General features: G+C 43.7%; 1 protein-coding gene across 2 annotated transcripts in view; it reads left to right on the forward strand.

Annotated features, from left to right (window-relative positions):
* The window catches only part of Prkn (parkin RBR E3 ubiquitin protein ligase), a 1,240,480-nt gene that overhangs the window by 667,514 nt on the left and 559,971 nt on the right, over positions 1-12,995 (forward strand). For both annotated transcript variants that reach the window (XM_077109619.1, XM_076858057.2), the window contains exon 6: positions 4,075-4,190. In XM_077109619.1, coding sequence (XP_076965734.1) covers positions 4,075-4,190 — 116 coding nt within the window. The remainder of the gene's footprint in view (positions 1-4,074; positions 4,191-12,995) is intronic.

Genomic DNA, 12,995 nt, shown 5'->3' on the forward strand with positions numbered 1-12,995 from the left:
TGCTGTCTGGAAGGGAGGGGAGGTGAATTCACGGGAAGCAGCTGGGAGGGCTATGGCGTCGGGACATGGGAAGGGTGTGATGTGGCTCAGGACTTCGGGAACACTTGCTGGATTGGGGATTCTTAATACTCATAAGGTGGAAAACACTTGCAGAGTGTTTAACAGTGTGCCTTTTAGAAAGCCTGTTTTTAAGGTGTTATTTTTCTCTGGCTTATTTTTTTTAATAGCTTACACTATCACTTGAGAACAAAACAAAACTGACTAATTATTATCACGGATTTTTAGCTCTATAGCTGTGTTGTTCCCACAGGTGAGGATACGGATCCAGACAGAGCGAGCTGCAGTGTGAACAGCAGGCCCTGGTCAGGTGAAGGGATTCTTTTAGTTTAATGGGGCCTTCTCCTTCTCCTTTTTTCCACAGCTGATGTGTCTGTGAGTTGGCATTCATAAGAGAAGGCTGGGCCCTCCACAGCTAGCAGTTCTGGATGGGCCCGTGTGGCGCTGTCTTCCTGATGGGTGGGGACATGGTCCTGCTGAGAGCCTTCTGCTTCCCTAGGGACCCAGAGGCAGCTTTGCTGGCCAACCCTGACACATGGGGACCAGATGCTTTGTAGGCCACCTTCTGGGGGCTGCTGCCAGGACCTGAGGGGGGTGTCACTTTCTGAGCAGCCTGCTGGGACTCAAGCTGGACAGGTCCTGGTTTTAGCTTCTGGAACAACGGGGAAAGGCCAGAGGAAGGCACGGCTTCACGGTGCCCCACAAAGAGTCCTGGAGCTGTCTGGGGGTGGCACGACACCCCGTTGTCGGCACCTTGAGACACCCAAGGTGGGATTCCTCAGAAGACTCTGCTGACTCCTGTTGGGTTCTGCTGCTGATTCGCTTGCGTAATGTCAGAGATGGCTTGGAGAGTCCTGGTGCACTGATCATACAGGAGAGGAAGGGACCACATCCCTCTGTCAGTGGCCTCTCAGAAAAGACATTTTTTCCTAGTGGGGGACAGTTCTCCATGGTCTGTCTTTCCTAATTCTGAGCAACAGAAAGATGGTCCTTTGTTTGGGGCCATCTTTTCAAGGAAAAGATAATGACTTTAGAAGAGAAAATCTCTCTCTCCAGAACAAAAGGCAGATTTGCTTATCATCCAGAATAATAAAGACCACAGCTCCCTTCAGGACAAAAGCAATGCCAGCTCACAGCTCCTTATAAAGATCTGAGTTCCCCAAGCTCAAGTGCTCGGCCGCGAGGTCAAACCACAGCTGCACAAGGAGTTCCGTCTGCAGCCAGGCCCTGGATGTCAGGGGACTGAACTTCAAACAACGCTCCTGTTTTCTGCTGTGCTGAGTTATGCAGTCCTTTCTCTCTCATCCTGCAGTCCCTCATTTTCTGCAGGCTTCTGTGATGATACTGTGGCAGATTAACTGTTGGGGAGAAAGCTGGGCAAAACCTTGGATCCTTCACAGAGCTCACCAGTTACTCCAATACCACAGGAAACACTCCTTTCATTAAAATTGGTGGGGAGAGCACTGAAATTCACTGATAACACAGACAAATTAAATATGCAGAGTTAGTATTTTGTATTTTAGTTTTGTAACACCCTATGAATTACTGGAATTTTCCAAATATCTCTAGTTTCTTACATCACTATCTATAAATATCCACCCCCCCAAATAGGAAGGATTTTGGATTTTATCTGGCTGAATTTTACTGGGTGTTAGAACAATTCATGATGCATTAGCTGAACTTCTAACAGTAGTTTTCTGCAAGCTAAGAAAAAAATATAAATACTTTTATTTATCTGTAGATGAAAAACATTCTCAATGGTCCAGTCAAGTCAGCCCTTTGGGAGGAATCACTTTAAGTTATGAGTTAGGATTCTTTTTACATCTGCAAAAAGCAGTTGTGCCTGGCTTAGTGTATCTCCTGGAGTCAGTCATGTCCTCCAGACTTTTTGTTAGGGTGGTCATGAATTGTTTTAACTTTTTTCCTTAGTACCCTTGAATTTGCCTTTGAAAGATTCGTAGCATTTCAAAAGATGGAGTGCAAAAGATGGTGTCCCATGTTCAGAAAAGAGAAACCAAAAAACCAATCTCTCAGTGTGATTCCCATGCAGCTACAGGGCAGGGCCTGGGCTCATGGGCAGGATTCAATGGCCAGGCCTGCACCTGGGCTCTGGTGCTGACCCTGGGCATGCCCTCTAAGTCTAGAGAGACACTCTGCATACCCTCACCATGGGCTGAAGACTGCAGGTCGGGGAATCAGCTAACATCCCACTGCCCTGGGTAAGATAGGTTCCAGTTAACTAGCAGGATTCTCAAGACTTGTCATGAAGAATAGCTTGTCTTTTAGATACCTTATTTGCGGGCATATCTCTGTAAAATGGCTCACTCCAAAATTTTGGAGAACAGCCTGTTTGGCCTGGGATGTGGCATTATTTCAGATGTAGTAAGCAAGGTCTGCTGTAGCTATGGTCTCTCGAGTGCATAAGTAGAGCTTATTCACTTTAACTCAAGGGCTCTCGAAGTTCATTTCCTTAAGCAGTAGGAGCAGCATCACCTGGCATCCTGTTAGCAGTGGGAATCCTTGACCCAACCCTAGAACTTAGAAAACCTGGAGGAGGAAGCAGCAATCTCTGCTTTAACTAGGACCTACTCCCCGCCCAAGTGATTCTGATGCACACCAGAGTCTGAGAAGCATTGTATGTCAGAGGAGAATGAGGCTAGTTGGATTTTAAGCAGGGAGAGAACAAATGAAGTGATGCTGTCCGGTGTGTAAGCAGAACAAGAACATTTATTAAATTAATATTGTAATTTTTCATTTATGACAATATATATAACTTGTATCCTATACCAGGCACTGTTGCAAATACAAATAGAGCATTCCATTAGTTCTCATGATGGCTAAACTGTGGATCTCAGGCAAAGTCCAGCTTGCCACACATTTTGTGAATAAAGTTCATTAGTAGGTATCCGCGCCCATTCATGTGTCTGTCTTCTACTGATGCCTTTAGGCCAGGATGCTGAGTTAAATGCAGCTAAGACATCGGGCCTCCAGAGCCGACTGCACTTAAGATTTCACATCTGGGGCTTTCCATCAGTTCTCAGTAGCAGGTCTGGTGTGTAAGGGAAAAGACTCTCCACATTTCAGGTGGTTAAATACAGATGGCGTTAGTGGTGAGAGCAGTGTGCAGGGAGGCCATGCAGAGGTCTGACAGGAGGAAGGCAAGGACCAGCCAAAGACTGCTGTGTTGAAAACAGACCTGCAAGTTAGAAAAGCAGGAAATGAAGGAAAATAAAAAAAAAAAAAAATCGTGGTTGAGGAGGGAGTTTCTATTGACTGAAAGAATGTGGCCTATATGAGAAGCTAAAATACAGGTGGAATTGCAGAAAGTGACTGGGGAAGGAATGGAGGCCAGAGACGCTAACTGGGTCGTTCCCAGCTGCCTGGCAGGTGCTGGGCAGCAGGCCTCCAGGGAATTCCAGGATGCAGAGAGGGCTGGCTCCCAGCAAGGCTGGGAAGGGCCACACCGCTCTCAGTACAGCTGGGCCTGCTCTAAGTCCACCACCATAGGGCTCTCTAGACTCCTTCCTCCACTCTACCTGCTAACGACCGGCTGCCACACTGTAGAGAAAGCCCTGGGTTTCCCTTTGGGGTGTTGGGGTACTTCTAGGCTTCACCTCTATGTTACTGAGGGCAAATCACGTCAGCACCCAGAGTCTCCCTTTCCTCATTTGTGAGATGCTATCTCCGGCTCCCTCCTGTATCCTATTTTTCTTCAGGTTCACTCATTTGGGGCAGGCATCACTGAATAAGGGTGCGGAGTGTCTCCCCAGCTCTTGGCTTCATGAGCAGAAGATGCTGCTCTGAGCACACTCCTTCTAGGAGGGAATCGCTGACCCACTGAACGCCAGCCAAGGGCAGTTCTTTCCCCCAAAGATCTGAAACCGATTTATTCCTGACTCACACCTAGTGACAGATTTCTCCTCTTGCCCAAAGAGTTCACTTACTGTGGAAATGCTGAGAGAGGGGGAACTGGCCAGCTGGGATCCACGGGCCTGATCGTATTTCTCACTCTTTCAGGAATTTTTCTTCAAATGTGGAGCACACCCAACCTCCGACAAAGAAACCTCAGTAGCTCTGAACCTGATCACAACCAACAGCCGGGATATCTCCTGCATAACCTGCACGGACACCAGGTATGCCCTGAGAAGGGTGGCCCGCAGAGTCTTACTCTCCCGGGGCCATCCTGCCCTGGACTGTGCTCAGCAGCCGCTGCCTCCTGGGGAGCCCCTGGTCTGGGCCCATGCTGCGGCCAACCTGGGTATATCTTAATGTGATGAAGCTCTTTAAAATGCCAGTCTTGGTTTAATCAGTAGTCAAATAGGTCATCTCACCTCTGTGAGGACCCCATCTAAAAAAAATTACAGTCTGCGTTCATTTAAAATGTAAACTCATGCACTTGGGTACAAAATGTCACTCATCCACATCAGTGAGTTCCACAATGAAATGAAATTTAGATGCTAACATTGGGAATGGAAGAACAATCTATGACACCATTGGACTTGGACTATATGATCCATACTTATATTAAAAATACCTTTTCTACATGATTAGTTCAGCCAGATATTCATCTATATTCATGTTTGAGCATCACACACATTCATACGCCCAAAGTGAAATTGTGTGGCTAATTCTGGACCCAGTTGTTTCTAATCCCAGTGAATACAAGAAAAGAAAGAAAATGCGGATGTGGTATGAGAGCAGGAGAAAACCAAAAGGAAAATGGTTGGACTTGAATATAGTGTAGGAGCCAAGGTCAAAGTGGAAAACACTGAGTCTATAGCGGAGGGTGGAATTCCTTCCTCTATGCCCCTCAGATGCACAGAGTAAAAGAAACAGGCCCTGGACGCGTTCCTGAGGCTGGCGAAGAGGCTCAGAGGTGAGGGTGGAGACTGAGCTCTGATATCAGGGAGAACTTTTTAATAAAAGGCAAGTGGATTTCTGAACAGAGTCAAAGAACTATTGGTCTCATAGTTTTAAGCAGAACCATCTGTAACCTCTGGTGATCTTAATTGTTGCTTGCTTCTCACTAGCCTTTGGGACTGTACTACCTGGCTTTTTAAAGTGACTTTGTGATTAGTGGGTGTTAATATTCCTAGCATGGCATTTCTATTCTTTAATAATTTTACAGTGTTGACTAAAAGGAGCCCAAAAACCTTAACAACATCTGTTGAACAGACCTGTCTCCAAGAAGGAGCACAACCAACGAGACAGGCTTTCCTTTCTGCTGCCCGGCTAGCCTGCTGTGGCCGCAGCACTGCGACATGGCCTTCCACGGCCGCGTTCAGCTTCCCTGGGCAAGGGGAACGACTGCCCACGCATGGCCAGTGCTTTCAAAACGCAAGGCGCACGGCGAGGATGATGCGCCTGGTCTTTCAGGAAAGGCATTAGGAATTTCTAGAAATGAGGGCTCATCTGCTCCAATAGTGATTGGTAATTAAAACCACTGCCGTTTTTCAAGGGGAAAATTAAAAACAGGTTTCTGAAATCAGAATGCTACCTCCAGCCAGTGTGTCAGAACCTTCTGTTGATGTTGACGACGGTGACACAGAAAGGCACACTGGGGATCGTATCATCTGAGGAGGAGCACTGCCCTCCAGCCTCCTGCTACTAAACTGATCCTGATATTAATAACTGGCAACAGCTTTGCAGGAAGCAGGCCACCTCCCCGACACCCAGGGGACCACTACTGGAAGAATCATATGGTTGCAGTAAAGTTTTTATGTTATTACTTTGGGGTGATTTTATGAATAGGAGCTACTATACCCAGTGATTTAAGCGCATGTGTATATAAGAACGATTGAGTGAAGCCCCTGTGTCAGGAAGCAGAGGGGCTTCCTGTACCAGGGAAGAAGGAGCACTTGGTGGACGTGGGAGTAGAGATGTCACGGAAGAACTCTCTGTCTCTCTGGGTGTCGGTGGATGGTCCTTGTGGGTTTCTCCCTCCAGTAATGCTTTTTTCTTTAACCTGGAAGTAATTACCTCACAACTAAGAAAACAGGTTAGAAATCACTGTAGACCAATGGTTAGGAAGACTGGGGTTTAATTCTTCCCAATTTCTTGATTATGCCAGAATATCTGTATGCATTCATGTTTGCAGGGTGTACTTGTACTGGATGTATAGTTCCGTATCTGGTTGTTTACATTTAAAGTGACATCATGATAAGTTTTGTCTGCTCTGAAATATTCCATAAAGGCAATTTTAAAAATGGTACCTAAGATTCTGTGATGGGAATATCCTGTTTCCCTACTGTTAATTATTAGATAACTTCTATATTTTTTAAAAAAATAATTAGAACTAAAATTCATATGCTTTTACAGAAATCAATGCCTGCATGCTTTGAATGTAAGCCTGCAGTTACAGGAATGGGATCCGTAAATGGTACTGAATGTTTATCGGTTTTTGATACATATTGCTAATTTTCTTTCTAGAAATACTGCCCCATTTTAGAAAGTGATTGTCCATTTGAGGCTCCCTTCTGAGTCTCTTCAAGCACTGAGTATGTTTGTAGTTTTAATCTTTTCCCACTTGATAAAGGGAAGAAATGAAATGTTTCATTTGAAAATTGGCACTAAAGAGATCAAGCATTTCTCATTTATCTTTTTGCCTTTTTTTTTTTTTTTTGGTGAGAAAACAAGAAAAACTTTCTCACTATATAAACTTAAGGAAGAAGTCTGATCTCAGCAATTATTTACTAATTTTCTAAATATAATGTCATGTGTCCTTTATTAATATAATCCTTATTGACTTTTGAATTTACTTAAATATATTCCTTTATTTTAAATGTTGTGTCTTCCTGGATGTAAAAATAAAAAATCATAACAGATTTGAAAATATAAGTTTTTTCTTATCTATATTTTAGGATAAATTTTCTCAATTTTACATGTGTATTAGTCATACATTGTTGATCAAGTTGGGCATATTCAACCTTAAAATAGATAGGATAGTGTTATTTAATCTGTAAAGATCTTTCCTCTGTACCTCTTATCATTGTAATGCAAGATAAGAATTTTATTCTTGTGCTTTACAGATATATTCTTTTGTATAAGAATATATCACTTACATTTTCCTCTTAATAACAATTCAAAGAGCCCCACTACCACTTAGCCAATTTTTGACCCTAGAGAATATCATAATCTCTGTGCCTTCAGTTTGCATATAAAAGCCAGGAATGTACATAGATAACCTCCTCCCAGACTTTGTTTGGTTCCAAAGCACTGCAGAAGGAAGGATCAATTGCCCTTGCCCTCTGCCTTGTAAACTGATGAGACCAGTGAGGGACTTACTTTTCCTTGGCCCTGGGCAGGTGCTGAGTTGAGGTCCACCAAATTGCGCACGCAAGGGAAGATGAATCAGACGGATGTGCTGGCCGTTGCTAGTTTGTATAGTTAAAACTTAATTCAGGCATGCAACTTGTGTCCCTTGAGTTTACATTTTAGATAAAATGTCCCTCTCTCTTTTAAAGAGCACAGTGAACCATTAGAGAAGGAGAAGCCTGGGTTTCCCGTGTGGGCGTAGCCGCCCCTGAGCCTTCATGCTGGCCACTCCAGGTTGCCAGCTGATAGTCTCAGGTTTAAAGGTAACAATGCAGTGACCTGGACAAAAGGCAGGGACTGCAGCCAGACAGGGGAAGCGTGGCGCCTAAAGGTGCAAGAAGCTGTTCTGTTAGTATTTCCAAGGCAAATTGGGACAGAAACTTCTAGATGTCCCTGGAATCGCATTTTGCCTCAGAAACAGCAGTATCAAGTCACATGAAACCAACATGGACAAAGAAACTTGTATTCTCTCCCTAACCCCTGTGTGAACCCTGGTGCTCACCCTGGGTCAGTGTCCGCAAGGGAAAACAGTGTTTCTGTTCCCTGTTTCTCACATTATAATTTCATTCTTTAAAAAAATCTAAGGATAAAATGTGTCGACATATACAATATAGAAAAATCACCATCATTTGGCAAGAAAGCAAAGCTCCCCCTGCTCCTCCCCTGTGCTGCTCTCCCCAGGACTGGCTAATCTGCACTTTTCCCCCCTTGATTCATCATCCTTGCATTTACAAAGATGAAGGGAAACTAAAAAATGACCACGTTTGCACAGTCAGAATTTAACCTTCCAGAAACTTGCTTTAAAACCCTTCCCTGCAGGGCATTAAATCTAAGAAGGGACGCCTCCCTGAATCTTCCCTCAACTCTTCCAAGAAGGACTTACATTTTTGATGTTGTTGTTTGGTAGAAATGGTTTTACAATCTTCTGGTCTTCAAATTTGTCTTAAAATAAAAATTTATTCATCTTATTTTGGCAACCCTGCCATAGATTGCAGACTTAAAAGATTTACTCGGACTTGGATATTAGCTCAGATTTCTCTCAGACCATTTGTACTTGCTCCCAGTACGCCGGGGGGGGGGGGGGGAGGTCTCACTACAATCTGACTGTACTCTGGTATGTATTCATTTGTCACTTAACAAAGGGAGATAAGACTTGGGGATCTTAGTTATATTCTCTTCCAGGGCTTTCGTTATATCTTAAGCTGCTTCTGCCAACTCACATTTTAATTTTTATTATACAGTAGTTGTATTTCTTCGTGATTCAAAATGAAGTTCTTTATGCATCTAATTTTTGAGACATTGCAGAGAAATCTTACCCAATTTCACCATTCTTTCTACCAACTTAACCCTTTCTTAATACTCTGGTGTTGGGGAGGAAAGCCACTAGTTTAATGTAGTCCTCAGATGCTTAGGAGCAGAAGTGGAGATTGAGACCCACATACATAGATTTTACCTGCAGTTTTAACATGGCCTTTGTCGGTGAGTGGCTTCATTTATATAGTGAAAATTTGTTGTAAGGGTTTGTGCTGCAGCACCAAGAGGCCTTGTTTGTGCACCCAGGGCTGTATATTTCAACCAGTCACCCCAACAGGATGCACGTGCCACACACTGCACCATGCCAGGGGAAAAGAATATGTCTGTGTAAGTATGGGAAGGCCTGGGATGTCCAATTGCCATAGCATCAAACAGAAAAGCAGATACTGTGATTTAACTGATGGATAATGGGACATTTATAACACAAGTAGAAGTATGTTGTAGAGTAGAAGGTAAAAATCTTATAAGTTTAAGAAGAAAGAGGAAACTTCAAAGATAGGTCTTCTTGCTTCAAGCAGAAGCAAGGTTCATCTTGTGTCCCACACGCATAGAGGTAAATTCCGTCTACTTCTATTACGACAGATTATTTCCTGGGAAAGTGTGACACATCTGAGTCTAATCCAGTCTTGACGGAAAACGTTCATACCCCGTCCTTTGGATAAAGCCTTCCACAAAGAATGAGAGATTTAAATATAGCGTTCAAAGATTCAAATGTAGCCCTTAATCACCTAGAAGTTTTTCATTACATTAATTTAAAATAATTTGGACTTGCATCCTACAGATGAAGAAATTGAGGCTAAGACATTTTAAAATTTGCATCAGTTCCTACCACCAAGAAGATACTCAATGAACCAACCAAAGTTTTTCCTGGCATCCATGTGGGTCTGGATTAGAAAAAATTATTTTTCCTCTCCTTGTGCTTCATTTCCCCAGTGTGGTCCTTGGTTTCTCTGTACAGTCACAGGTAAGGCTGACTCTAAGACGGGAGGATGGAGTCACATATTGAAGGGAAAATGCAGCAATACAGTGAGACCCAGAGACAGGAAAAAGCCAGACTTGCCACGGCATGCCCCCATTTTGACAGTCCGGAAAGAGGTGAAAAAAACCCAAGCTGCCTCCCAGTCTGCTCTGCACCCTCACAGGCTGCTTGATGGGCTGGAGCCAGGCTTGATGAGCTCACAAACACCACTGATCCCCAGTCAATGGATGATGTAAATGTTTGCTTACTTGAAATAAAGCAAATCTGTTTCATACAGTGCAATGAAAAGAATGCAAGTTCTTTTTATTTAGAGTGCTCTCCTTTTTAAAACCCCTTCTGAATTTAATGGAATTATCCTGAAGCCAATTAAATAAAATAATAAATTAGAAATTCACGTAGAGCTTTTAGGAGCTGTGGGTCTGGAAGGTCCAATTTTGAAATCTCAGCCGTAGCCTATAGATGACTGAGCCGCAGTGTTTGGGGTCAGTTACTTATGAAAACATAGAAGAAATATTTTATCTGCATTGATACTTTGAAATGTGAGCCATGTCAGTTTTAATGTCAGTCAGTGACCTTCATTTCTCCTGCGGTGAACCCTGTAGATTTTAGATTGGAGCAGCCACATCCACAGGGTTTCCTGGAGATGTTACAGGTGCTTGTGTGTGAAATTCATGTGCCTTACCTTTCATTTAACTGTCACTGTGGGTGCACAGCAGCACCCGCTGGCAAGAGGAGGGCAATATCGCAAATCCTCCTGGACCAATTTTGTACCTGTTAAGGTCAACCTTGCATGTTGTAACCGTCTGGATTTTAAGCAGTTCATTTTCTGCTGATGGATGTTAAAAAAGAAGCAGCTACCTTCCTGGAGCATCCCGCAGACTCTTGCTAGGATATTCTGGACAGACAGGTTTTATTCTTAAGTTCTATATTCATTGGAAAGAAATGCCCACATAATCTTTAAGTAGCTGCTTCTTACTTAGAAAACTTTTGCATGGTTTGTGCATTTATTTTTAATTATAATTTTATCCACATAATTAGCAATTGGTGATGAACTTGGGGAGGGGATGGAGTTGTTTTCCATTGCAGATAATATTTGTGCCGATTCATACCTTCAGGTAGAAATTTTAAACTGCTGGAGAATTTTTTTTAGTGATTAAAAGTGATATAATTTGCCTTGCTTTCTGTAAACATCCCATGCATAACTATTATTTCGTATGACATTTAGAATTGAGTATTTGCAGACTTGTCCTTTGTGGCTTTCACAGCTTATAGAGCTATATGCAGCAAACTAAGTGATGGTCTCAAAAACACGAAGTGCAAAGTTATTTACTGAAGCATGGTGTGCTGAATCCGTTCCTTGTTAACTTGACGAATTCTACATTATAGAAAACACAGCCCTGCATCTCACATGTACTAGCAGTGGAAATTTGAGGGTTTCTGTCCCAGGTGTGGGTTTTTACGACACCAGGACTGCAGTTCTGTCCTGAGAGTCCTTATACTCCAATAGCCACATATTAATGTGCAGCAGTGTGCACAGGGACACAGCAGCATGTAGTATCGTGGGCAGAGCTATTGTATGTGGACATCCGAGCTCTTTAACCCTCCTCTACCAGCAAAGATGCTGCTCAAGTCAATCCCTCTGTGCATTCAGCAGATATTTATTGTTCCCTTCTGTGGCTCCAGAAAATATTCCAGGTGCTTCTGGCTGAGATAAAGCACTGCATCTCTGAGGGTTGCTGGGAAGCAGGGGACAAGCACTCCTCCAGTAGGGGAGGGCATCGTGGAACTGGAGAGCTCAGGCCTGGAGGAAAGCGGTAACACCTCTGCTCATTTTCAGTGTACCATTGCTGCAGAACAAGGGCCAAAGTTCATTTCTTTAGGCCAGATCTTCTTGTTTTACTTGGCCAACACAGAATTTAGAAGAAAATATGTATGCATGAGAAGAACAGGCCCATTTGCAAACTCTCTGTTCTTTGTCACCCCAGAAGCTAGATGAAACCCAAACCATCCAACACAACTTCTGTCTCTGCTGAAGGGCCTCCTCCTTGCTTATTGCCCTGGGAAGAACAGACCAGGACCCCAAAGTCAAGTTGTGACAGGTAGTGCTGTCATTGTAGATCTCCACATCAGGCTGCATTGGCTGAACCTGGACAGAAGAGTGATTGGAGATGTATTCTCATGTGGGCTCAGTCCAGACCCACATGGATGCCAGGAAAAACTGACATGTAGTCCATGAAGCTAGGGTAGGCCCCCACATTGTTAATGATGTCTATTCTTCTTAGCATTTGTGAGATATTTTGCATATATCTTGACCTTCACTTTGCCTCCCAGTGGAGAATGATATGCCCATTTTATAGATGAGAAAAAAAAGGTACAAAGAGATTGTTACCTAATTTGCTGAAAGTCACATTGCTCTTAAAAGAGGGGAAAAAGGGAGGTCAGTATTAGATCCAGTGCTAATCCTGACCCCCAAATCCATGACTTTAATCATGCTGTTTGCCTTAGGAAGATATTAATTGCCTCAAAAATGACATCTTTTTTTGAAAAGAAAGGAATGATAGTGGAAAACAGAAATGGAGTAAAGAGAAACATTTTAAGACATAAGCTTAAATGTTGAAGGAGTGGCTGTGGAATTGTTGTCTTGGTTTCCTTGGGATTAAGGGCCCTCCTGCTTAGTAAGCCAGGTGCAGAGCCAGGAGCAAGGGATCACTGCACTGGGGTCTCTGAGGAGATGGCTCCTGCCCTCCAGAGGAGGCCTGGTAGCTCAACTCAAGGCTACCACTCAGAGACCCTTTACTGATGGGCGGGGGAAGGAGGGGGAGTTCCCTGTGCAGAAATGAGGGCCACTGGTGGAACCATGGGCAGCAGTAAGAGGTGCTGGACAGGAGGTGGTGGCCACCATGGCAGTGGTCACCAGGGACACCCAGATCCTCTGCATTCTTCAGTGAGAATCCCCAATGACAAGTGAACTATACTTCTTTGTTCTTGAGCCACAGTTGGAAAAGCGAGCTGCCTACCCGGTAAGGAGAAGTTGGTATTGGTGGTGGTGTGTTCACAGACTGACCTTGATCCCCTGTTCTGCCAAAGACACTTTATGCCCAACAGGATGAATTGACTTTCTATCCCCAACAAATGGCAGTCCTCCATCATTCCTGCCCAACTAATGTAACTAATCCTCATTCCACAGCAGTCAGCAATGCACTTAAAACTTGCCTCTTGCATCTTGCTTCTGCTGGTGGAGACTTTTCCACTGAGTTACTCTCACAGATACAGAAGTGTGTAGACACCATTAATCCAAGGGTTATTTACAGACATGGATTACTATGTAAGT

This window comes from Callospermophilus lateralis, chromosome 6, assembly GCF_048772815.1.
Source record: "Callospermophilus lateralis isolate mCalLat2 chromosome 6, mCalLat2.hap1, whole genome shotgun sequence".
In the NCBI taxonomy this organism is placed as follows: domain Eukaryota; kingdom Metazoa; phylum Chordata; class Mammalia; order Rodentia; family Sciuridae; genus Callospermophilus; species Callospermophilus lateralis.